Source organism: Anabas testudineus, chromosome 14, assembly GCF_900324465.2.
Source record: "Anabas testudineus chromosome 14, fAnaTes1.2, whole genome shotgun sequence".
Classification (NCBI taxonomy): domain Eukaryota; kingdom Metazoa; phylum Chordata; class Actinopteri; order Anabantiformes; family Anabantidae; genus Anabas; species Anabas testudineus.
The window spans coordinates 9,653,274-9,679,262 of NC_046623.1; the positions used below are offsets into that span (position 1 = coordinate 9,653,274).

The 25,989-nt window shown below is 38.1% G+C and overlaps 3 protein-coding genes across 4 annotated transcripts; 1 reads left to right on the top strand and 2 right to left on the bottom strand.

The window, feature by feature from the left end:
- Positions 1 to 1,079: 1,079 nt before the first annotated feature.
- LOC113170512 (complement factor B-like) lies at positions 1,080 to 18,932 on the bottom strand. 2 transcript variants are annotated; one of them, XR_003299651.1, is made up of 19 exons: positions 18,557 to 18,932; positions 18,009 to 18,212; positions 17,740 to 17,925; positions 17,459 to 17,635; positions 17,020 to 17,106; positions 16,388 to 16,527; positions 15,375 to 15,519; positions 15,155 to 15,286; positions 14,943 to 15,053; positions 14,702 to 14,839; positions 14,311 to 14,420; positions 14,016 to 14,154; positions 13,729 to 13,867; positions 13,481 to 13,557; positions 12,923 to 13,023; positions 12,694 to 12,829; positions 12,484 to 12,533; positions 12,013 to 12,398; positions 1,080 to 1,351 (listed from the first exon to the last, which is right to left on the bottom strand). XR_003299651.1 is itself a non-coding variant. In XM_026372624.1 (18 exons), the coding sequence occupies exons 1-18, from the start codon at positions 18,609 to 18,611 to the stop codon at positions 12,222 to 12,224; spliced, it is 2,304 nt and encodes a 767-aa protein (XP_026228409.1). In that variant the 5' UTR covers positions 18,612 to 18,932; the 3' UTR covers positions 11,664 to 12,221. The 2 variants fall into 2 exon arrangements, 1 of the variants encoding a protein (XP_026228409.1); XM_026372624.1 differs by lacking the exon at positions 1,080 to 1,351 and having other exon boundaries at positions 11,664 to 12,398.
- On the bottom strand, positions 1,367 to 8,494 carry LOC113170510 (complement factor B-like). Its single transcript, XM_026372623.1, has 18 exons — positions 8,345 to 8,494; positions 8,056 to 8,259; positions 7,787 to 7,972; positions 7,495 to 7,671; positions 6,554 to 6,640; positions 6,254 to 6,393; positions 5,079 to 5,223; positions 4,859 to 4,990; positions 4,647 to 4,757; positions 4,406 to 4,543; positions 3,660 to 3,769; positions 3,371 to 3,509; positions 3,075 to 3,213; positions 2,816 to 2,892; positions 2,255 to 2,355; positions 2,034 to 2,169; positions 1,823 to 1,872; positions 1,367 to 1,737 (listed from the first exon to the last, which is right to left on the bottom strand). Exons 1-18 carry the CDS (start codon positions 8,397 to 8,399, stop codon positions 1,561 to 1,563), a joined length of 2,304 nt encoding a protein of 767 aa, XP_026228408.1. The 5' UTR covers positions 8,400 to 8,494; the 3' UTR covers positions 1,367 to 1,560.
- A 1,645-nt stretch (positions 18,933 to 20,577) lies between the features above and the next one.
- On the top strand, positions 20,578 to 25,803 carry chek1 (checkpoint kinase 1). Its single transcript, XM_026370306.1, has 14 exons — positions 20,578 to 20,714; positions 21,017 to 21,082; positions 21,580 to 21,694; positions 21,843 to 21,951; positions 22,231 to 22,295; positions 22,376 to 22,445; positions 22,543 to 22,731; positions 23,465 to 23,569; positions 23,665 to 23,748; positions 23,835 to 23,919; positions 24,004 to 24,172; positions 24,375 to 24,506; positions 24,964 to 25,065; positions 25,374 to 25,803. The coding sequence occupies exons 2-14, from the start codon at positions 21,018 to 21,020 to the stop codon at positions 25,467 to 25,469; spliced, it is 1,386 nt and encodes a 461-aa protein (XP_026226091.1). The 5' UTR covers positions 20,578 to 20,714; position 21,017; the 3' UTR covers positions 25,470 to 25,803.
- Positions 25,804 to 25,989: the final 186 nt, after the last annotated feature.

The following is a 25,989-nucleotide window of genomic DNA, read 5'->3' on the forward strand; positions in this document are numbered from 1 at the left end:
ATCCTGTCCCGAAGTGATGCTGAAAAACTAGTCCGTGCATTTGTTACTTCCAGACTGGACTATTAGAATTAATAATAATAATAATAATGAATACTTTATTGATCCCCTTGGGGAAATTGTGGGTGGACAGCTGCTAGACGGTATGTCAGCGCTACACTACGGGGTTTCAGTGTCTTGTCAGCAAGTAGCCAGGAGGAACCGGCAATCGAACCACTCACCCTGGGGTTCATAGGCGACTGCTCTACCCCCTGAGCTACTGCCGCCCCCAATTCATTATTAATAGGATGTCATAATAACTCATTAATCTTTTAATAATCAGGCTCCATCTTATCTAAAAGAACTAATTGTTCCATATTTTCCCAGCAGAACTCTTCGTTCTCAGACTGCAGGTTTACTTGTGGTTCCTAGAGTTTCCAAATGTAGAATGGGAGGCAGAGCCTTTTGCTATCAAGCCCCTCTCCTGTGGAACCAGCTCCCAGTTCAGGTTTGGGAGGCAGACACCCTCTCCACATTTAAGACTAGACTTAAAACTTTCCTTTTTTATAAAGCTTTTAGTTAGAGATGGATCAGGTGACTATGAATAGGTTAGGTCTGATATAGGTTAGTCTGCTGGGGGAACTCAATTGATAAACTGAACTCCTCCCATCTCTCCCATTCAGTTAAAGGCAAACCAGATGAATGTTCCCCTGGGAAGCCAGTACATCAGTGAGCCAACAAGGCGGGCGTTTCACCGTGTCAGACAAACCTAACATTAATGTTGAAACTCCCCACTGTTCTTTGATGTTGGACATTTAGCCGATGTGCATTAGTAAAAGAGATTTGCTAAATGTACATCTTTTACTGAGGCAAAGCCCGACACCATAATGGTCCACCGATCATACTTACACAGTAAAATAACATGATTTGAAGCCATACTGACTGACTCAGAGCACAACAAATCATTTGTAATGCAGTGGCCTCATTTGTATGTGGGCTGTAAAAACAGAGCAGTGAATGAGAAATTCAGTTCATTTCCATCTCAAGGCCACAAAGAGAGAAAAAAAAAGAACTTAACTTTCCACTAAATTTGATTTGAATAATCTGAGTTGGTGTGTTGCCAGACTGTGGGTCCGCATTGCGTAGACCTCCACAGAGAGCTGGAAACAGGCTCTGACTCACTGACCTGAGGGAGCCGGACAACTCTATCAGCTGGGCTGAGCAGCCATAAAAGCGTTTTAATGTAACCTTTTAAGTGCTATAGCTATTCTTTTAGTCATTCCTTTTTTATGCAGATTCAGAAAAGAAAATTGTTTAATGTTAAGATTGAAAGAAATCATAGACTTCAAATATGAGAAAGTTTGCAATATACAACCTACAGAAGTCTGCATTAGTTTAGCAGTTTAATTTAACTAAAGGATACTTTAGGATGTCAGATTTATATTAAAGTGTACTTATTAACTCAGTCTGAAAATAAAACTGGTTGAAAGAATGCAGATACATGCATCATTCAGCAATGTGGAGCAAAACCATACAATATACACAAATCAAAACAAATTACATTAGAAAATGGCTGCTTTGCATTTAGTTCTTCAAAAACGTAAGTGGTGTATATTCATCCTGGTTGTCATTTCCAAGGATCGATTTGAGAAATGGAACAACTCTGAAAAGATTAATGTGGAAATCTCTGGACGTGTCATCTGACTCGACAAGACCACCCGTTACGCATTTCTTCTTATTTCCCCAGCTGACCACTCCAACCTGTAGAGGTAAGAGTTGGTTACTATACACAGACAAGAATCAAGGTGGTCAAATTATGTCATGGACAGAATGAGCAGCCGTTTACCTGAATCGTGCGATGTTCGTAGTTTTTGAACACAGCACCTCCAGAGTCACCTGTCCCAGCAAACACACACATCCAGTACATATAGTTATACTTATACTAATAATGTCCCTCAGGTACTGAATTTGTATATATTAGCATATATTCTGCTAATTTATTTCACATCCAGTTGAAGTAAAAAAGAAGTTGTATTCATGTAACAAGGAGAACATACCTGTACATGATATGTGATCCCTTCTAGGAGACCGACCACCGGTGCACAGGAAGTTATCAGTCACAGCAACCTTTGGATCCTTTGCTGTTATAATGTTGTTATCTGCTTGTAGTGCATGTCTGATGCATTCATCTCTCTGCATTGGAGAGTTAAGCCACAGGTTAAACTGGTTTTGTTTTGAGTGAAATAAGCGGTCACACACACACAAACACAAAACTCACGTTATCACCAAGCTTAGCATGGACATCTTTTTCTTCAACTATGTTTGTTGTCCTGGTCAGGAAAGTGAGGGCTTCAATATGATTCTTCAACAGAATCTCCTCTGTATTTAAACAACAATAACAATAAATATAAAAATGACAAAAAACTTTTAAATGTGTTCATTTCACACTACTGCCTCTGTGTGTTTAGTGTAATCTACATGTATGAGGACATCAAGATTTTTGTTCTAAAACTAAACCAGCTGGAAACATAAAACAACTGCATCTACAACCAGATATCATGAAACCAATTATTTCTGGGTAATTACTATTATATCTGAGACACTGTCACTGTTACTATTACTACACCTGGCACATAGAGGTACTACTGTATGTGAGAATGTAATGTTGAGAGGCACAGTTAATAAATGATGTGAGCTTGGCAGTCGTTTGCATCTCATTTAGCAAATGGTCAGGTCAATTTAAGCTTTACCCAGGTCTACATAAACATGAGCCTTTTTAGCATTTATGCAGCCAAGGATATGCATTGGTGTTTTAAGCAGGTTAGTAGAGTTACTGCACCTTGTTTCTTGCAGGTGGATTCACCAACCAGCTGTAGAGCATCGCTGGTTTCCTGGGTGCAAGGTATGCAAATAGGTCTGCACAGGATACCAAAATGAAAAGCATTCATTTAAGATGCAGTGTCACACATCTGTACTTATATCTGTACTTGTTTGTGAAGAAAAGTGTTTACAGTAAGATGTTTTTGATTAGTAAACGAACAGACAGGACTGAAGGCGTTACATGAAATTTAAGGTCACATCACAACATTAATTCTAACCTGACGGTGGAGGAGTAGTCAACATGATTCTCCAGTTGAATGAGAGCAATATCATAATCGTAGAACTCCTTCACTCCCTCCTTTACTTTGGCACTAACATTGTACTTTGGGTGTAATATGAAATGTTTGATCTTTTTCCCTTTAAAAGAAACATACAAAGTGTAAAAAGGCCAATTGTTATTAATTGTTAATTAATTATCATAATTATTCTTACTGTCAGCAGGTGAAGATCAGAGCATAAAAAATGAATCACTGAATAAATCACAAAAACCTTAAAAATAAAATAAACTTTGTACCTCTGCCACCTTCAATGCCAATATCTACTGTGACATGTGAAGGTAGATTTCCAAATTTGAAGCAGTGAGCAGCAGTCAAGATAAACTCGGGGGACACCAGGGAGCCGAAGCACTTACTGCTTCCCCCTCCATCGACGCTCTAAGTGAAACACAGAACATAGGATTAGGAAGAAATTTGATGGCACCACTGTAAAAAAAACAGTAGGGTCAACATGGCATGAAATCATGTGAAGCAATGTTTTCCACACATGAATTATGAAGTTAAATAAAAAGCTGAAATCTCAATCACCTGGACAGTAATGTCTGCATACCACGGGTACATTTCCCTTTTACTGGTTTTGGTATTGTCTTTGTTATAGTCCTTGTGAAGGCCACACAAACCCTTGACTTCATTTTCATCTGTATGAAAAGAAATTCAGTGAGTCTCTGTCTTGGCAAGTGGATTTTTCCATTTTCATGTTTTCAAGCAGTGTTTTTGTTTGTACTGTTTTGTAATGTTATTTTGCTATGAGCTTGAATTGAAAAGCTGCTGGCGCTGGTGATGGAAATACGAATGAACCAATGAATATGAAACAAACTGAAGGAACATGAGTTAAATTCACCTAGAAGTAATTTTGAACGTCATTTTTACTTGATGTGTGGTGGCTTAAGATATTCAGTTTGTACCTAAGGCATAAAGACAGATGTAGGTGTTTTTGTTCTGGTAAAGTGCACGTTTGTGGACCAATGGTCAATTTTAATCATATACTATATGTGTTCCAGTGGGATACTTTATCATACTGTATCTGTGTGTGTCCACTTCAGTGGTGCCAGACAGTGTGTTATGTAGAGACAATATTAGATGATAAGTGATGCTTGTCTGATGTTAAATACTTAAGGAAGCAAGAGAACAATGTTTTGCCCATAGTTGTGATCATGCATCTCTTCTGTGTCAAATTGAAGGGCAGAGATGAACATAAAGACTAGTACAAGAACCACATATAAAAAGTATATGAATGTATTATTAAATGTGTGTCACTTTCAGAGATAACTTACCAATTATCTCATCAAAGATCTCACTTAAATTGTCAATATCCTTCATTCTGAAATAGAACCGCTCGTCATTTTTACTTGATGTGAGGGGCTGCAGGTCGTCATCAAAGATTTCTGCTCCAACAGCAAAGATATAAATGTCTGCAATGAAAACAGAGGTTATAATGTGTTACAACGTATGTTAAATCCCAACCCGCCAATGTCAGACAGCAACAAGAGTCAGCAAATTTAAAACAAACCTCACCGAGATAGTCTTCTCTTGACTGAGTCTCTTTATCGACAGTGTGGTTCATGTATACCATGTTCTTTATTCTAGCCAGAGTGGGAGCAGGTGAGCCGCCCATATTATAAGCACCTGCAATGAATGAAAACAGTGTGCTAAAAAATGTAAAATGTAGAGTTGAAAAACAGTTGTAATGTGAATATGAACAGAGATTGATAAAGTAAGAAATGAACCATCGGTGAAAACGATGATGACGTGTCGATGCTCCTTGAAAGCTTCTTCCCCAACTCGCTGCTTTATTACAGCCATTCTCTCCAGGAAGGTCTTAAAAATGAGGTTCAGATCTGTTCCAGCAGTGTTTCTGTCTTTGAGACGAAACACAAATACACATTAAAACATTATATTCGACCCAAACTTTAATTAATATTTAAACAGTTGACTCACGTGACTCACCTCCTACTTCAAAATCTTCCACTTTTTTTATGAAGGCCTCTTTTGTTTCTTTGTTATCCAAAAACTCAACAATGTTGACAACTTCAAATATTTCAGAAGAGAAAAAGGCAATTTCATAGTTTGGAGTCACTGTAAAAGATGAAATCTGTCGAGACAAAAAACAAATGAGCTGAGTACAGGGATGAGCTTCAACTTTTGACACAACATTTAAACTCATGTAAGTGCCATGACATATTTTGTTAATGCGTCCTAACACCTCCTTATGTATCAAACTGCTTATGGTTGTTATTTTGTTGAGTAATTGATTCATTTATCAGCAGAAAGAGTATCCCATAGTGTTCATTGACAAAAAGCCAAGGCACTTTTGCCAAGAAACATCAGTCAGGAATATGATGTGTAATTCATAATGAAATTCACTTCTAATGGGCTAAACAGGATGAGATTATGTGTGCACATGCTTTGTGTATAGTGTGCCAAATGTGCAGCTAAAAGTGTGTCGGGTAAAATGCTCCATATGTCAGCTCCCACTAAAAATATGATCCGTTATATGTGTACGACTTTATACAGGGAAATGCACCACTCCATGTGGGATAGTTATTATGGTCTTATTTATTTTATCTTGTTTCTTTTCACTATAACAAAGTTAATTGTTGATGTAACTATTTTAGAAATATTATTTATTAAATTTTCTAGTTTTTTTGTTTCAATTTTAAATCCTTTAAACAAACAGGACAAAGTGAATTAAATGATCGGCTGTCGATTTCATCTAAATGAGGGTGCACTACCTTACCAATACTTACAGTATGCAGCATTTCTATCCCACAAACTAGTGATTTCCTCCCAGCTCTGACATGTAATTTTATTCCTAATAACATGAGTGATCGATTAAATGTCCAGACCAGTCACATGAACTACTAACATGTTCTAGCAACTCAGCAAATTTATTGCCAGCATGCAACACACTCCACAATCAGCAAAACAATCCCAGTATAACCTCTTCAGTCCCAAGCATGATGTTGCTGACTGTGGGCAAATTCAGCACATTGTGAGAAAGATGCAGTTCAGCATAACCACTTCAAAAAGCACTGTAAAATGTTTATATTGGATAATATTGGCTGAAACCTGCACTGCTCTTTTGATACATTTAATCAGTCAGATTGTTGATTGTTTCTTACCTTTCTAATAAGACTGGTGACAGCATTTCTTGCATCTTTTAGGTATTTGTCCTGTATGCTCTCAGAAATATCCACACCGATATAGATGTTGAGTGTCCCATTTTTGGAAATCCGGATTTTTCTCCCCTCCTGTGTGCCATCTGAACACAACAAACACTGTTAATTTGCCACACACAGTACACGTGCACATTATTTAATTAGAGAAAATAGGATGCACTTAACTAGAAATTATGGATACATGAACAAAACTGATCAGAAAGTGTTTTTGTTATACTTTTTGATTTAGTTGCTGGAACTTACTTGTGGTATCTAAAATGGTGAGGCTCTCTATGATTGCACTACCAAACGCCTCTGACACCTCGCGGGGTGTGTCATAAGTGTGTCTGTCTGCAAGAAGCAAACATACACAGCAGTTTGAAATAATTACAACATGGTGAAATGAAAGGAAGAGAGTTGGTAGTACATTAGTAAGTGGAAGTACATTTACTCAAGCACTGTACTTAGAATTTTGATGTATTTTGTACTACTTTTTAATTTCACACGGCATTATGTGCAGGTGCTTTTCAGTGATGACTTGAAAAGCATGGTCTGTGCACATCAGTTACAGTGAGTCAATGCCTTCAATGTGTCCATCACACTTAGCATCACTCAACCCTGTGACAGGCATATCCTCAACATCTTCATCAACTTACTTTTACTTGTACACCACAATGAGTCAAGGGAAATATTGTACTTGTACTCCACTACATTTATTCTATTAATCAGTTAATCAATTAGTTAATTAATTTTTGCAGGTTTTGATTGTTACAAAAACATTTTATTAACTGATAAAATGTTGATGTTCAAATGATCATTCATGACTGAATATGTTCTTACATTAAGCAGACACTTTTTTTTTTATCCAAAGTGACTTACAAGTCATTACAAGGTACAAGGGTAGGCAGGGCAGCATGAGGAGGTCTTGCCTAAGGACCCCTACTGGAAGTAGCAACAGCTGGGATTTGAACCCCAATCTCCCACATGGGAGACGGTGATGTTACCACTACACTAACCAGATGTTCTTACGTTCTCGCTTCTACTTAAAGGGTCAATTCTACATGTAGTGGAATATTTTTGTAGGCTTTCACTTGAGTATTGACTTTGTGTTCTTTGAAAACACTGCAAAAGCTTGCTGTAAAAAAAAAACAATTTTGAACAATATTATTCATAAGGTGTTAAGTATGTACAGATATCTGTCTTACAGAAGCATGTTGGTTCAATGCCGGTCCACTGGCCGTTCTCCTGACACACCCTTTCACTCGATCCCACCAAAAACATGTTGCTACTGCAGGTGTATTTCACTGTGTCGTCAATGTCGAAGATGTTCCCTGTTCTTGAGCCACCAGGTGGGATACCAGGGTCAGCACAAGTAGCTCCCGCTGTGGTAACAAAAAAAAAAGACAAAGTCATGAAACAGTCATGAAGGAGGATGAATCTCCAACCTGAAAGAGAAAATAGGAGAAGGGAGAAAGTAGCCTGCTGTTCAGGACTTACAGTCTCTGCTGCAGATTGGAAGGGATCCGCTCCACTTGCCGTTTGGTAGGCAAACGCGCCTGGATGAGCCTCGCAGTGTGTATCCAGAGTAGCACTCGTAACTGGTCTCATTGTGCACGAAGTACTTCTCCTGAGGAGGGGACACGTTTCCGTACTCTAACACATTGGGGTCTGGGCATTCAACCACTGCAAAACAAAAGGAACTGAGTTTTCATGTGGAGCAGGAAGTCTGAGGGGAAACTGAGAAACATCAATGTCACGCCACTCACTCCTGCATTTCTGACGTTGGAATGTTTTAGGTGCTGGTTTCCATCTGTCATTAGGCTGGCACACGCGGGCCAGAGCAGGGTGTGGATAGAAGCCCTCAGGACAGTGGTAGACCAGCATGCTGCCGCTCGCCAGCCCCTTGGTTAGCGTGTAATGACCTCCTTGAATTTCTACCTTTTCTTCTCCACAGTCACACTGAACTTCACCTGCAGTTCATTAAAGAATTTCCCCATCGTGCGATAAATAAAGTTTATCTTATCTTAATAAAAATAATAATAAAAATGAGCTTACCCATACAGAGGAGGCATGAAAGAGCAGCAAACCAGTGCCAACCAGAGAATCCCATGTTGAACACTAACCTAACCTGTACTAACCTGTAGAACAATGTAAAAATGAGAGCCTCTGCATGAGCTGATCATTTATTTCTAAATGGAAAGGGATGTTCACAGAGTGGGACTGGTCAAACAAAGACCACCCTGACACTTATTAACCTATAACAAATAAACAGAGATCAATAGTGTGTCACAGAAAATGTTGAACGACTCCAACAAAATGTTGTTGTTGCATTGGACCTTATAGCAGGGACATTAAAAAAATAATTTTCACTCATATAATGTAGGTCAATGTAGAAATCAAAATCTCAGTCAAATGGTCCAAACATTTCATAGAACTTAAAAGTAGGGTACAGACTCTTTTGGATCCAGGATTTTCCCATTGTGTTTACACACACAGTCACATGTTGCATAAAAAAACAACGTAATTGTGAAACCAAGACAAAGTACAAACATTTGCTTCATCATTTCCCAAAAGCCGGTGGCACCAGTATCACTTGCTGATACTGATTCAACAGATTCATTATTGATTGGACAACGAGTCACACCAGACTGGTTTAACTATCGCTTTCCCCAACTCGCATTTAATTCACTCACAAGTCCTTATTTTGTCTAATTACTTGCTTATGTTACTTATGTGCTGCCAGGTCCATCTCGGAGCATGTTTAGTGTGCTGACATTGATAAAGCTTTACATTTACCACTAATCTCCTTTAGAGAAGCTGTAATGTTACCTTCATTTTCCCATAAATATGTAAGAATATTACAAAAACAACCCTTTAACTCCTTTCTTATTTTTATGGTAACATTTTACTAGTGGCTCCTCCAAGCTGAAACTAACTGCTCTTTGCTGTCATCTATCTCTCATTAAAAGAAAAATAAATTAAGGGTATATACTAAAACTTTGGACCATTACTCTAACACCAGTAAATAATAATAACCACAAAAGCAACTCTGTCGACAAGTTTGATTTAATGAATGTCAGTCAATTTACATGGATGCTTGACATTATTGCCTAGTAGCAGGGAGCTCCTCTTTTTATATAATTTAAAAATGGAAAGATAATTTAATAATATATAAAAAAGCCCTCCGTAAAGCTAGAACTTCATATTACTCTTCATTAATAGAGGCGAATAAGAACAACCCTTGGTTTCTTTTCAGCACTGTAGCCATAGCTCTATTTAGCCTAGTATTCCGTCACCTCCCAGCAGTAATGATCTTATGAATTTCTTTACAAATAAAATCATAACTATTAGAGTAAGAATTGATCAGATCCTCCCTGTATACAGCATGGATTGTACAACAACACTAGATTCATCTGCAAGACCATGCTCGTACTTAGACTGCTTCCTCCCTGTAGATCATTCTGAATTAATTTCAGTAATTAATTCCTCTAAACCATCAACATGTCTCTTAGATCCCATCCCAATTAGACTCAATGATGTCTTACCTTTGATCAGCACGTCCATGTTAGATCAGATCAATCTATCTTTACAAATAGGCTACGTACCACAGGGTTTTAATGTTGCTGTAGTCAAGCCCCTGCTCAAAAAGTCTACTCTGGACTCAGAGGTTTTAGTGAATTATAGACCAATATCCAGTCTACCCTTTATCTATAAAATCCTGGAAAAAGTAGTTTCTAAGCAATTATGTGACCAACTGCGTAGCAATAACATGTATGAAGATTTCCAGTCAGGATTTAGAGTACATCATAGCACAGAAACAGCACTGGTAAAGGTCACTAATGATCTTCTATTAGGGTTCTGTGCTTGGACTGTTTCTTTTCACTTTATATATGTCCCCCTTAGGCAATATTATTATGAAACACTCTATAAATTTCCATTGTTATGCAGATGATACCCAGCTATACCTGTCTTTGAAACCAGGAGAAACTAATCAATTAGTCAAACTTCAAGCATGCTTAAAAGACATAAAGGCCTGGATGTCCTCCAATGTCCTTCTACTAAATCCAGACAAGACAGAGGTTATTTTATTTGGACCTAAAAATCTCAGAGACACTATGTCTAATCACGTTCTCACCCTTGATGACTTAGTATTGGCCTCAAGTAATACTGTAAGAAAACTCTGATTTATCTTTGATCAGGATATCTCCTTTACTTCATACATCAAAGAAATCTCTAGAACTGCCTTTTTTCACCTGAGAAACATTGTTAAAATTAGGCGCATCCTGTCTCAAAGAGATGCTGAAAAACTAGTCCATGCATTTGTTACTTCCAGACTGGACTATTGTAATTGATTATTAATAGGATGTCCTAATAACTCCTTAATCTTTTAATAATCAGGCTCCATCTTATCTAAAAAAACGAATTGTTTCATATTTTCCCAGCAGAACTCTCCGTTCTCAGACTGCAGGTTTACTTGTGGTTCCTAGAGTTTCCAAATGTAAAATGAGAGTCTATCAAGCCTTGATAGCTTAGCTGTTCCTCCCGGCTACTTGCTGAGGTGTCCTTCAGACACTGAGGTGTCCTTCAGACACTGAAACCCCGTAGTAACGCCCACTCAGTCTAGCAGCTGTCCAACTGAATTTCCTCAAGGGGATGAATAAAGTATACATTATTATTATTATTGTTCTTTTCTCTCTTTTCTTTCCACTCACCCCAACCGGTCGAGGCAGATGGCCGCCCATTATGAGCCTGGTTCTGCTGGAGGTTTCTTCCTCTAAAGGGAATTTTTCCTCTCCACTGTTGCCTAAAGCTTGCTCAAATGGGATTCCTGGGTTTTCTATATCATTTTTTTGTATAATTATTCTCTGTAAGGTCTTAAACTTTGCAGTGTAAAGTGCCATGAGATAACTTCTGTTGTGCATTGGCGCTATACAAATAAAACTGAATTGAATTGAATTAAATTCAATTAAGCCTCTCCCATTCAACCCTCCTCTCACACGAGTCTGCGTCTTCTGTCTCTGCCTCCCTGCTCAGCCCACGGAACTCCTCCCAGCTCTCCATTTAGTTAAAGGCAAACAGATGAAGGCCCATGGGACCAGTATCACCGTGAGCCAACAAGGCGGCGTTTCACCGTGTCAGACAAAACCTAACATTAATGTGAAACTCCCACTGGTTCTTTGATGTGGAAATTAGCCTAAGATGTTGCATTAAGTAAAGAGAGTTGCTAAATGGACTCTTTTACTGGGGCAAAGCCACACCATAAGGGTCAACCGATCATACTTACAGTAAATAACAGATTTGAAGCCATAAACTGACTCAGAGCACAACAAATCATTTGTAATGCAGTGGCCTCATTTGTATGTGGGCTGTAAAAACAGAGCAGTGAATGAGAAATTCAGTTCATTTCCATCTCAAGGCCACAAAGAGAGAAAAAAAACAACTTAACTTTCCACTAAATTTGATTTGAATAATCTGAGTTGGTGTGTTGCCAGACTGTGGGTCCGCATTGCGTAGACCTCCACAGAGAGCTGGAAACAGGCTCTGACTCACTGACCTGAGGGAGCCGGTCAGCTCTATCAGCTGGGCTGAGCAGCCATAAAAGAGTTTTAATGAAACCTTTTAAGTGCTATAGCTTTTATTTTAGTCATTCCTTTTTTACGCCGATTTAGAAAAGGAAATTATTTAATGTTGTGATTGAAATTACAGAGTTTGCAATATACAACCTACAGAAGTCTGCATTAGTTTAGCAGTTTAATTTAACTAAAGGATACTTTAGGATGTCAGATTTATATTAAAGTGTACTTATTAACTCAGTCTGAAAATAAAACTGGTTGAAAGAATGCAGATACATGCATCATTCAGCAATGTGGAGCAAAACCATACAATATACACAAATCAAAACAAATTACATTAGAAAATGGCTGCTTTGCATTTAGTTCTTCAAAAACGTAAGTGGTGTATATTCATCCTGGTTGTCATTTCCAAGGATCGATTTGAGAAATGGAACAACTCTGAAAAGATTAATGTGGAAATCTCTGGACGTGTCATCTGACTCGACAAGACCACCCGATTCGCATTTCTTCTTATTTCCCCAGCTGACCACTCCAACCTGTAGAGGTAAGAGTTGGTTACTATACACAGACAAGAATCAAGGTGGTCAAATTATGTCATGGACAGAATGAGCAGCCGTTTACCTGAATCGTGCGATGTTCGTAGTTTTTGAACACAGCACCTCCAGAGTCACCTGTCCCAGCAAAGACACACATCCAGTACATATAGTTATACTTAAAATAATGTCCCTCAGGTACTGAATTTGTGTATTTTAACATATATTCTACTTATTTATTTCACATCCACTTAAAGTAAAAAAAAAAAGTTGTATTCATGTAACAGGGAGAACATACCTGTACATGATATGTGATCCCTTCTAGGAGACCGACCACCGGTGCACAGGAAGTTATCAGTCACAGCAACCTTTGGATCCTTTGCTGTTATAGTATTGTTATCTGATTGTAGAGCATGACTGATGCATTCATCTCTCTGCATTGGAGAGTTGGAAGAAAAACCACAGGTTAAACTGGTTTTATCTTGAAAAGTGAAATTAGCGGTCACACACACACACACACAACTCACGTTATCACCAAGCTTAGCACGGACATCTTTTTCTTCAACTATGTTTGTTGTCCTGGTCAGGAAAGTGAGGGGTTCAATATGATTCTTCAACAGAATCTCCTCTGTATTTAAACAACAATAACAATAAAAATAAAAATGACAAAACACTTTTAAATGTGTTCATTTCACACTACTGCCTCTGTGTGTTTAGTGTAATCTACATGTATGAGGACATCAAGATTTTTGTTCTAAAACTAAACCAGCTGGAAACATGAAACAACTGCATCTACAACAAGATATCATGAAACCAATTATTTCTGGGTAATTACTATTATATCTGAGACACTGTCACCGTTACTATTACTACACCTGGCACATAGAGGTACTACTGTATGTTAGATAATCTTAAGAGGCACAGTTAATAAATGATGTCAGCTTGGCAGTCGTTTGCATCTCATTTAGCAATTGATCAGGCAAATTTAAGCTTTACCCAGGTCTACATAAACATGAGCCTTTTTAGCATTTATGCAGCCAAGGATATGCATTGGTGTTTTAAGCAGGTTAGTAGAGTTACTGCACCTTGTCTCTTGCAGGTGGATTCACCAACCAGCTGTAGAGCATCGCTGGTGTCCTGGGTGCAAGGTATGCAAATAGGTCTGCACAGGATACCAAAATGAAAAGCATTCATTTAAGATGCAGTGTCACACATCTGTACTTTGTTTGTGAAGAAAAGTGTTTATAGTAAGATGTTTTTGATTAGTAAACCAACAGACAGGACTGAAGGCGTTACGTTAAATTTAAGTTCACATCACAACATTCATTCAAACCTGATGGTGGAGGAGTAGTCAACATGATTCTCCAGTTGAATGAGAGCAATATCATAGTCATAGAACTCCTTCACTCCCTCCTTTACTTTGGCACTAACATTGTACTTTGGGTGTAATATGACATTTTTGATCTTTTTCCCTTTAAAAGAAACATACAAAGTGTAAAAAGGCCAATTTTTATTATTATATCATAATTATTCTCACTATCAGCAGGTGAAGATCAGAGCATAAAAAATGAATCACTGAATAAATCACAAAAACTTTAAAAATAAAATAAACATTGTTACCTCTGCCACCTTCAATACCAATATCTACTGTGACATGTGAAGGTAGATTTCCAAATTTGAAGCAGTGAGCAGCAGTCAAAATAAAGTCGGGGGACACCAGGGAGCCGAAGCACTTACTGCTTCCCCCTCCATCGACGCTCTAAGTGAAACACAGAACATAGGATTAGGAAGAAATTTGATGGCACCACTGTAAAAAAAAAAACCCAGTAGGGTCAACATGGCATGAAATCATGTGAAACAAACATTTTCCACACATGAATTATGAAGTTAAATAAAAAGCTGAAATCTCAATCACCTGGACAGTAATGTCTGCATACCACGGGTACATTTCCCTTTTACTGGTTTTGGTATTGTCTTTGTTATAGTCCTTGTGAAGGCCACACAAACCCTTGACTTCATTTCCATCTGTATGAAAAGAAATTCAGTGTAAAGTGCATGTTTGTGGACTGATTCATATACTATATGTGTTCCAGTGGGATACTTTATCATACTGTATCTGTGTGTGTCCACTTCAGTGGTGCCAGACAGTGTGTTATGTAGAGACAATATTAGATGATAAGTGATGCTTGTCTGATGTTAAATACTTAAGGAAACAAGAGAACAATGTTTTGCCCATAGACTAGTACTAGAACTACAAATTATATGAATGTATTATTAAATGTGTGTCACTTTCAGAGATAACTTACCAATTATCTCATCAAAGATCTCACTTAAATTGTCAATATCCTTCATTCTGAAATAGAACCGCTCGCCATTTTTACTTGATGTGAGGGGCTGCAGGTCTTCATCAAAGATTTCTGCTCCAACAGCAAAGATATAAATGTCTGTAATGAAAACATAGGTTGTATTGTGTTAAAACGTTTGCTGACGTCCAACCCGCCAATGTCAGACAGCATCAAGAGTCAGCTAATTTAAAACAAACCTCACCGAGATAGTCATCTCTTGACTGAGTCTCTTTTTCGACAGTGTGGTTCATGTATACCATGTTCTTTATTCTAGCCAGAGTGGGAGCAGGTGAGCCGCCCATATTATAAGCACCTGCAATGAATGAAAACAGTGTGCTAAAAAATGTAAAATGTTGAGGTGAAAAACAGTTGTAATGTGAATATGAACAGAGATTGATAAAGTAAGAAATGAACCATCGGTGAAAACGATGATGACGTGTCGATGCTCCTTGAAAGCTTCTTCCCCAACTCGCTGCTTTATTACAGCCATTCTCTCCAGGAAGGTCTTAAAAATGAGGTTCAGATCTGTTCCAGCAGTGTTTCTGTCTTTGAGACGAAACACAAATACACATTAAAACATTATATTTGACCCAAACTTTAATTAATATTTAAACAGTTGACTCACGTGACTCACCTTCTGCTTTAAAATCTTCCACTTTTTTTATGAAGGCCTCTTTTGTTCCTTTGTTATCCAAAAACTCAACAATGTTGACAACTTCAAATATTTCAGAAGAGAAAAAGGCAATTTCATAGTTTGGAGTCACTGTAAAAGATGAAATCTGTCGAGACAAAAAACAAATCAGCTGAGTACAGGGATGAGCTTCAACTTTTGACACAACATTTAAGCTCATGTAAGTGCCATGACATATTTTGTTAATGCCTCCTAACACCTCCTTATGCATCAAACTGCTTATGGTTGTTATTTTGTTGAGTAATTGATTCATTTATCAGCAGAAAGAGTATCCCATAGTGTGCATTGACAAAAAGCCAAGGCACTTTTGCCAAGAAACATCAGTCAGGAATATGATGTGTAATTCATAATGAAATTCACTTCTAATGGGCTAAAGAGGGTGAGATTATGTTTGCACATGCTTTGTGAATAGTGTGCCAAATGTGCAGCTAAAAGTGTGCCGGGTAAAATGCTCCATATGTCAGCTCCCACTAAAAATATGATCCGTTATATGTGTACGACTTTATACAAGGAAATGCACCACCACATGTGGGATTGTTATCATGGTCTTATTTATTTATTATCGTTGACGTAACTGTTTTAGAAATATTATTTATTAAATTTTCAATTTTTTTTGTTTCAATTTTAAATCCCTTAAACAAACAGGACAAAAAGAATTCACTGATTTCAGCTGTCAGTTTCATCTAAATGAGGTTATACTACCTTACCAATACAGTATGCAGCATTTCTATCCCACAAACTACTGGGTTCCTCCCAGCTCTGACATGTAATTTTATTCCTACTAACATGAGTGATTGATTAAATGTCCAGACCAGTAACATGAACTACTATTTTTAAGCAGTTCAGCATAACCACTTTAAAAAGCACTGTAAAATGTTTATGTTGGATAACATTGGCTGAAACCTGCACTGCTCTTTCGATACATTTAATCAATCAGATTGTTGATTGTTTCTTACCTTTCTAATAAGACTGATGACAGCAGATGTTGCCTGTTTTACGCATTCCTTATCTATGCTCTCAGAAATATCCACACCGATATAGATGTTGAGTGTCCCACTTTTGCAAATCCTGATTTTTTTCCCCACATGTGTGTCACCTGAATGACAGAATAAGGAACGAGCACATCAGAGGGACAGCTCACGTTGCCTGTGTTAGCAACAAAGTCAGAGAGGCCAGACTGAGATGGTTTGGACATGTGCAGAGGAGGGATAGTGATTATATTGGTAGAAGGATGTTGGACATGGAGCTGCCAGGCAGGAGGGCAAGAGGACGACCAAAGAGGAGATATATGGATGTTATAACAGAGGACATGAGGTTGGCTAGTGTGAGGGTAGAAGATGCCCATGATAGATTTAACGGATGATTCGCTGTGGCGACCCCTGATGGGAAAAGCCAAAAGAGAAGAAGATGTGTGTCACCTGAACACAACAAACACTGCTATTGTGCCACACAAAGTACACATGTACACATTATTTAAATAGAGAAAATAGGATGCACTTAACTAGAAATTATGGATATGGATGAACGAAAACAAAACTGATCAGAAAGTGTTTTTGTGATACTATTCAATTTAGTTGCTGGTACTTACTGGTGCAATCTAAAAAAGTGAGGGTCTCTTTGATTGCACGACCAAATGCCTCTGACACCTCCCGGGGTGTGTCATAAGTGTGTCTGTCTGCAAGAAGCAAACAAACACAGCAGTTTGAAATAATTACAACATGGTGAAGTAATACTGTAGAAAAGAAGAGAGGTGGTAGTACATTAGTAAGTGGAAGTACATTTACTCAAGCACTGTACTTTTGTACAATTTAAATGTATTTTGTACTACTTTTTAATTTCATGTTACTTTTACTTGTACACCACTATGAGTCAAGGGAAATATTGTACTTGTACTCCAATGCATTTATTCTATTAATCAATTAAGGTTTTGATTGTTACAAAACATTTTATTAACTGATAAAATGTTGATGTTCAAATGATCATTCATGACTGAAAATACATGATATCTGTACAGATATCTGTCTTACAGAAGCATGTTGGCTCAGTGCCGGTCCACTGGCCGTTCTCCTGACACACTCTTTCACTCGATCCCACCAAAAACATGTTGCTACTGCAGGTGTATTTCACTGTGTCGTCAATGTCGAAGATGTTCCCTGTTCTTAAGCCACCAGGTGGGATACCAGGGTCAGCACAAGTAGCTTCTGCTGTGGTAACAAAAAGTCATGAAACAGTCATAAAGGAGGATGAATCTCAAACCTGAAAGAGAAAATAGGAGAAGGGAGAAAGTAGCCTGCTGTTCAGGACTTACAGTCTCTGCTGCAGATTGGAAGGGATCCGCTCCACTTTCCGTTTGGTAGGCAAACGCGCCTGGATGAGCCTCGCAGTGTGTATCCAGAGTAGCACTCATAACTGGTCTCATTGTGCACAAAGTACTTCTCCTGAGGAGGGGACACGTTTCTGTACTCTAACACATTGGGGTCTGGGCATTCAACCACTGCAAAACAGAAGGAGCTGAGTTTTCATGTGGAGCAGGAAGTCTGAGGGGAAATTGAGAAACATCAATGTCACGCCACTCACTCCTGCATTTCTGACGTTGGAATGTTTCAGGTGCTGGTTTCCAGCTGCCATTAGGTTGGCACACGCGGGCCACAGCAGGGTGTGGATAGAAGCCCTCAGGACAGTGGTAGACCAGCATGCTGTCACTCGCCAGCCCCTTGGTCAGCGTGTAATGACCTCCTTGTATTTCAACCTTTTCTTCTCCACAGTCACACTGAACTTCACCTGCAGTTCATTAAAGAATTTCCCCATCATGGGATAAATAAAGTTTATCTTATCTTAACTCAACAACAGAGATGAAAGTAAATATCTAATATTGCTGTTTGTAGGTTTTAGGTTTTAGCTCCCTGCAGACAGCACAGAAGTGTTTTCATGAGCTGAATAACACTACTTAACAATTAAACTTATCACAGTCATCACAAATGTTGATATTTCTCCACAGAAATTTTAAATGGCAAATTGCCTTAAATTACAGTTAATAACAATAGGCTGTATGATGAAGGATTTACAAATTAAATTTGACATGATTACATAGACAGTATGTTTTTTATTAATAAAAATGAGCTTACCCATACAGAGGAGGCATGAAAGAGCAGCAAACCAGTGCCAACCAGAGAATCCCATGTTGAACACTAACCTACCCTGTACTAACCTGTAGAACAATGTAAAAATGAGAGCCTCTGCAGGAGCTGATCATTTATTTCTAAATGGAAAGAGATCTTCACAGAGGTCTGGTCAAACAAAGACCACCATGACACTTATTAACCTATAACAAATAAAAAGAGATCAATAGTGTGTCAAAGAAAACGTTAAATCAACGACTCCAATAAAATGTTGTTGTTGCATTAGACCTTATAGCAGGGACATTAAAAAGAAATCATTTTCACTCATCTAATGTAGGTCAATGAAGAAATCAAAATCTCAGTCAAATGGTCCAAACATTTAATAAAACTTAAAAGTAGGGTACAGACTCTTTTGGATCCATGATTTTCCCATTGTGTTTACACACATAGTCACATGTTGCATAAAAAAAACAATGTAATTGTGAAACCAAGACAAAGTACAAACATTTGCTTCATCATTTCCCAAAAGCCGGTGGGACCAGTGACTATCACTTACCGACACTGATTCAACTGATTCAATTATTGATTGGACAACGAGTCACACCCGACTGGTTTAACTATCGCTTTCCCCAACTCCCATTCAATTCACTCCCTAGTCCTTATTTTGTCTAATTACTTATGTTACTTATGTGCTTAAACTCTGGATGATCCGTTAAACTATTAATGAATTTAGATGGTGAAAAAGAAACATTTTAAAATTAAAAAAGTCATCGGGAGACGACATGTACAAAGTTCTATGGTTCTAAAGTTGTCTGTGTTGTATCTACTTCAGTTTCTTTCTTTATGTACTTTTTGTAGTTGTTTTTAGTGTCTTTCAGTTTGTGTTTTGTTTTTTCTTATTTCGTGCCTCTTACATGTTGTTTTAGCTCGCTGACCTGTCATCCCACTGGGCATGTGCCCCACAGGCCAGTTCAGTAATCCATCCAAGGATGAACTTGATTTGGATCAACAGTAAAAAGAAACCCTAATATGTATTTTCAACAGTCCCTGAAAATGTAATTTGTCTTGTTTAATAGAGATTTGTCATTGTACAAACAAAGTATTATGTTTCTGATATCTAAATTGTGTACATTACACTTTTCCGAACAGGACTAGAGAATGGCTCTGTGACAATAAGTGCTCTTCCCACTCTGATGTGTTTAAATGTTATGTTGTGCAGATAAATATTTGTGTTTCACCTTGTTTTATTGTTAAATGCTTATAAAAAGTATCCACCTATTTGGAAGTTCTCACCCTTCATTTTGTTGATTTATTGATTGGTTGATTATATAGAATATTAAACTGAAAAGAGGTAATTGCACTTTAAAGTAACTCACCTAAATAGTCAATGGAGAAGCCAAGTGAAGAAGACACATAGCTTATTAAATGGAGATCATCATAGTGCAGTGAATGTGTAGTACAAATACACCTTTATGTGGTGAAACAATATCCTGGCCATTTGAGCACTTCCATTTACCTTTAAAATATAAGTTCTATATATATTCGTATTTTAGCTGATTATTATGAACTTACTTATTATGACTTTCATGCTTCCAAGCTCACAAAGTCATTGAGGCCAGGCCTTTTCCTGTGGCGCCGCCATCTGGTGAAACCACACTACTGGCAGGACCTCATGTCTTTTTTCCATCCTGCATTATAATGGAATATAATGGTTTAATGGCTTAAGAAGAATGTCTTAAAAAACAAAAAGCTAGTAATAGTAGAGAGTCCATCAATGAACTAAAGGAAACAGGGACATTGTAGATGAGTTATATAGGTCATATGTGTCTTAGCTGCAATGTGTATTACTAATATTAAATATGATTTAATAACTATATTACTTAATTATTATTTGATCAGTAGAGTAGATACTATAAATAGCTCAATCTGATCTGATATTTTTAGGTTTTGGTCTGTGATTATTTTGTAGTGACCAGAGCTCGGAGAAGAAGAAGAAGAAACGGAAGTGACGAAACCAACCGGAAGTTGTCCACCGTATCGCAACAACGCGCCAAATTTATCCTAAAGTAAATTTCTGTCTCTTTTTAAGACATCTAAGAAACTTTGTAAAGTATTTGTCAGGATATTTGGAAAACGCTACTGGCTGAGGAAGAAGGCTACGCATGTAAGATGTTTAAGTTATTTCACTGTCGTGTCGAAGTTAGTTGTGTTTGTTTTTCTTTCGTTTAGCTTAGTGCATCACGATTTTAACGCTAATAGTGTTTAACAGCGCTGTTACTGACAGAGGAACGATTGACAGGTTAAAGTGTTTATATCTAACAATTCTAACAGGGAAGTGTGTTATATAATATACACTAATGGTATTAATACGTTAATAAGTGTTAGCCTAGAAAATGTACGAGTCCGTTTATTCTGGATCAGACTGATTGTCTAGTAGTCTAATGAAGACAGTGTCTCTGTCCTCAGCATGGCGGTGCCTTTTGTGCAGGACTGGGACCTCGTCCAGACACTGGGAGAAGGAGCCTATGGAGAGTATGAATCCTCCCTTATATTATATTTGTTACTCTTAGCAGCACATCTCAAGCTTACACACACACATACACGGTTTCACTTGAGCATCTTCTGGACATTTCCTCTTTCATGGAGCTGGAGCTGATAAGCCACAAATATTTACCCAGTGAGCAAAATAATCCATTGCAATTAGGGCAGCATATGCCTGCAGTGTGACAGCCAGTCATTTAAAATCATCAAAAGCTCATGAGCTAGTTTCTAGCTAGAGATAAAGGATATATCTCCAGGTTTTGTCTATTAGTAAATTCAGTGTCATGTTTGGACACATATTGTACAGGATTTAACACCCAATTCAGGAAACTGTATATTATAACTATAATAAGCTGTGTGGTTTATTGGTTTATTGGCTCTCCTATTGTGAGGTCTATTTTACTGGCATGACTTCTAATGTGTCGTCATCATCTAGTCTTGCTCTCTCTCTTCTGTCATCTGATCTGTCTTTGTGTTCATGGTTTCAGAGTGAGGCTGCTTGTGAACAGACAAACAGAGGAGGCGGTTGCAGTGAAGGTGATTGATACCTCTCAGGCTAAAGAGTGTGCTGAAAATGTCAAGAAAGAGATTTGCGTCCATAAGGTAGGTCAGTCGTCTTCAGTATAGCTATTATATGTGGAAATGTAGTGTAAGTGGTTAAATCTTTAAACATAATTTAAGTTTTAGATCTCTACTCAGTGTGAATCTTTGTGGGTACACTTAAACGGCAATATTTATTACTGTTTGATAGATGCTCAACCACGACAACATTGTACGCTTTTTTGGCCATCGGAAGGAAGGATCGACTGTGTACCTCTTTCTGGAGTATTGCACCGGAGGAGAACTGTTCGACCGAATTGGTGAGACAAACATCTCCTTATTTATTATTAGAAAGTTTGATTGTTATGATGTCACATTGAAGGTAGAACTTAATAATTTAATCTTTTATCAATGCAACAACCGTGCTAAGCGACACAATTTTGTTTTACATGGTTTTAGACCATAATATGATGCTTAAATGCTCATGTGATAGTGGTAAATGTTTTGTGGCACAGATAACATTAACAATAAGATTGTTTCAACCCCAAATTCTTTTCATTTCATTTCACTTATTAAATGTTCTCGTATTTTTATTTCAGAGCCTGATGTGGGTATGGCAGAGAAAGATGCTCATAAATTTTTCAAGCAGCTAATAGCAGCTGTGGTGAGTGAAGTAAATATGTGTGTTGATTTGCACCAGTACCTTTTTCTGCTGTTATTAAATTATAGGTTGAAATCTTGCAGGAGTACCTTCACAGTGTTGGCATCACCCACAGAGACATAAAGCCAGAGAACATTTTGCTCGATGACAAAGGTGAGGAAATAAAAGGTGCAAAATTAACAGCTTTATTATTAGTTTGTTACCTTTGTATTTATTCTTAATATTGTCTGCTGTTGTCCTTTATTCTTAGATAACCTGAAGCTGAGCGATTTTGGCCTCGCCACCATGTTTCGTTTCAAAGGACGAGAGCGCCTTCTCAGTCGACTCTGTGGGACTCTACCCTACGTAGCTCCAGAGCTTCTGAGCCAAACAGAGTACAAAGCTCAGCCAGCAGATATCTGGGCTTGTGGTATAGTCCTCACTGCTATGCTAGCTGGAGGTAAGATCACAGCGACTGTGAAAGGCTGTGGGAAAGCACAATATCACTTTTCCAGTCCAGGGCATTCTCTTTTTGCTACATGCAGTTTCTTTCTAATGACTGCATATCTATTTTTACAGTGACTATGTTAAATGTAGTGTAGCAAGACTGGTCAAAATGGAGGCAGGGATAAATATAACCAAATACACAGAGGAGCTTAAAGAAAACAGGCTCCAAAGTCCATGAGACCTGACGCTTGGCACAAAAGTGACCTGAAACATGCAAGACCAGGCTGGATAAGTCTCTGACCTTATGTTGTGCAGACAAAGTCTAGACTTGAACCCAATAAAACATCTGACTCCAACCTAATGGAAATGAAAGGATCAGTCAAGAAACATGGAATTACCTAAATGATGTAACTGCTGCCAAAGGAGCTTGTGCTAAAAATGACTTTTTACACATTTGACAGATATTTGGTCTGGGTTTAAGAAATTTGAACATCCAGTTTATACAAATATATCATCAGTTTGTAACTGCACCTGTGGAGACAGATCTGAATTCTTGACAGGTTGCAAAGACTCCTGCAATCTGAGTTTTTTATATACAATATATGTAAAAACAGACAGAAGGTGAGCACATGCTAATTCATCTGCATTGAGTTAATTCTCCTCTGGGCCTTTATTTTTATAGCAGCATTGTCTCTCTGTCAGTGCATATGTGGAGACATTTTGTCTTTGTGTTGAATCTCTGTCAGAGTTGCCGTGGGACCAGCCCACTGACAGCTGTCAAGAGTACTCAGATTGGCTTCAAAAGAAAACATACCTACCTCCTTGGAAGAAAATTCAACCAACACCTCTTAGTAAGTTCCCAAGTTCAGTATACAAGTTCACATCGACACTTTCTAAATTATCTTGCAGCTTTAGTTTAATTCACTTGCAAACTTTCTCTTTTCAGGTTTGTTGTCTAAATTACTAGTGGCAAGTCCAGATGCACGCATCACCATCACAGACCTACAGAAAGACCGCTGGTTTACACACGGCAAGGCTCAGTCCAGTAAAACAGAACCACTTCAACTTGAGGTTTTAATGTTCGCTGAACTGATGTGAAATGTTGTTTTCCTGCAGGTGTAAAACCGCCTCCAGGTTCTCTGAGCTCAGAAGGAAACAAACAGTTTCGATCAGACGTGGGACTCAAATCCCGGACCAACAGGTCAGAGCATCATTCTTATTATCACTCAGAACCTTTATTTGTTTTTAAGCCTGTGATCTTACGGCCGCGTTCTTCTCTCTGTAGTGATGACAGGATGCAGTTTTCCAGCTCTCAGCCTGATCTTGCAGCAGGTGGCTGGGAAGCCATGTTGTTAATCAGCCAGGCTGATGGTCAAGTCAGCTTCTCCCAGCCAACCAAGCCAGAGCACATGTTGCTGGGTAGTCAGCTACTGGGAACACCAGGAGCCAGTCAGGTAATTCACATACTCAACATCACATCAGTGTGTATTGTTTAGTATTGCATAATAAATTTGACAAACAAACTCCAAATACAGTGTTATATACAGTGTTATACATATGTTTTTGTTTTTTTTTTCTTCAAATGATACATGTTGCAAATAATACTGTCAGTTATTTCACAGATTGTAACTTCTTCCTCTTACTATGTTTGTGTAGTCACCGTGGCAGAGATTGGTGCGGAGAATGACACGTTTTTTCACCACTGTGAATGCTGACTCATCAGTATCGGCACTGAAAGACGCCTGCAATGGTCTAGCACTTGGCTTTAAACTCACTTGCACCAAACAGGTACATTTACACTTAAGTTTACATCATAAATACATGACATAGATGAAACGCCTTCTCTGCCTCACTGACACCACACACAAGCATGTTCCAGCTAGTGTTGAGTTGATGAAGCTTTAAGGGGTTTTATTTTAATTTGTGCCAGATTCACAGAACAAAGGATTTAGTCCAGTTCTGTGTAAGCCTATGTGTTGTTTAATACTGCTCTTGTTGAGCAATACAGGACATTGCAACAATTAAATAAACATAAATATAGGTCATATATAAGTTTAAATATACCGTAAACTAAATATTAATGTACTCTGGTTAAGGCCCAGTAACATTTTTGCAAAGTGATGTGATGGTATATGATAGATGCACAGTAGAAACCTCGGATCAGGTGTCATCTGCTCAGCTTGAATTGCAGCTGTTATAGACCAGAAATACACTTCAGTTTAACGAACCTCTGTTTGCCCTTCAGGTGACAGTGAGCACGCTGGACAAACGCAACAACAAACTCATCTTTAAAGTCCATTTGCTAGAGATGAATCAAAGAGTGCTGCTGGACTTCAGACTGTCTAAGGTGGGTTGTGGCATTTCAAAATGATATTTGAAGTGTTTCTAAAAATGAAAAGGTTGAGAACAGGCTCATCATCTAATGTCTTCATATATTTAATCCATATTTTCATATAGGAGATGTTTTCAGACTATGGTTGCAGCTTAGTGAGGAAATGAAAATGCTTTACAGGCTTAAATAGTTAATTCGGATACTTTTATTGATGCCAGTTTACCTCAGAGGGGGGCGCTGTTGGCTTGTATTAATGTGTCCAATTGTGTGAGTGGATGTTTCCCTCTCAAAGATGCTGACATGTTTTTTTTTTTTTTTGACAGGGGGATGGTTTGGAGTTTAAACGTCTCTTTGTGAAGATTAAACAGAAGCTTAGCGACATTGTCAGCACTCAGAAGATTTTACTCCCCATCACATGAGCAGCCTGGACGAACAAATGCAACCTGCTGTGGATGCTGCAGAGAGAAACTGTATATATTTATGTGTTCCACTTTAAATATGTTTTGTTCTTCGCTTTGTGTGTTTGTGTTTTGTATCATGTGAGAAGAAGTGTTGATGTCAGGAGGGAGCACTTCTTTGTAAACCTGAGTCACGTCAGACTGTTCCCACTTCCTTAAGGAGTAATTAGGTCTAGTTTAGTGTTAGAACCTTGTGCGCACAGGGATAAAAGTGAGCATGTTCAGATTTTTTTAAAACTCATTCGTTCTGATTATGCTTGACATGATACAGTCCAAAGTCTTGAATAAATTATTAAAGTACCAACATTGTGTGCTAATGGTTCTGTGTGGTATTTACCCGTAGCACACGATGGACGCTAATGCAGAAAAGTGTCATTGTAGGGGTATTAATTATTTTTATATATAGACAAACATGTACAATCGTATGACTTTATATAGAAATCAATGATGCTTTATGTCCATGCTTCAGACAGCAGTATAA

What these genes read in the sequence shown, in the direction of transcription:
- chek1 (XM_026370306.1), top strand. Translation starts at nt 21,018, where the DNA reads ATGGCGGTGCCTTTTGTGCAGGACTGGGACCTCGTCCAGACACTGGGA. An exon ending in CACTGCTATGCTAGCTGGAG is followed by an intron (nt 22,732 to 23,464) that starts GTAAGATCACAG and finishes AATCTCTGTCAG; the next exon opens with AGTTGCCGTGGGACCAGCCC. An exon ending in AACTCACTTGCACCAAACAG is followed by an intron (nt 24,507 to 24,963) that starts GTACATTTACAC and finishes TTTGCCCTTCAG; the next exon opens with GTGACAGTGAGCACGCTGGA.
- LOC113170510 (XM_026372623.1), bottom strand. Translation starts at nt 8,399, where the DNA reads ATGGGATTCTCTGGTTGGCACTGGTTTGCTGCTCTTTCATGCCTCCTC. An exon ending in ATCCACCTGCAAGAAACAAG is followed by an intron (nt 2,356 to 2,815) that starts GTGCAGTAACTC and finishes GTTTAAATACAG; the next exon opens with AGGAGATTCTGTTGAAGAAT. An exon ending in ATGCTAAGCTTGGTGATAAC is followed by an intron (nt 2,170 to 2,254) that starts GTGAGTTTTGTG and finishes TCTCCAATGCAG; the next exon opens with AGAGATGAATGCATCAGACA.
- LOC113170512 (XM_026372624.1), bottom strand. Translation starts at nt 18,611, where the DNA reads ATGGGATTCTCTGGTTGGCACTGGTTTGCTGCTCTTTCATGCCTCCTC. An exon ending in CATCATCGTTTTCACCGATG is followed by an intron (nt 15,054 to 15,154) that starts GTTCATTTCTTA and finishes CATTCATTGCAG; the next exon opens with GTGCTTATAATATGGGCGGC. An exon ending in ATCCACCTGCAAGAGACAAG is followed by an intron (nt 13,024 to 13,480) that starts GTGCAGTAACTC and finishes GTTTAAATACAG; the next exon opens with AGGAGATTCTGTTGAAGAAT.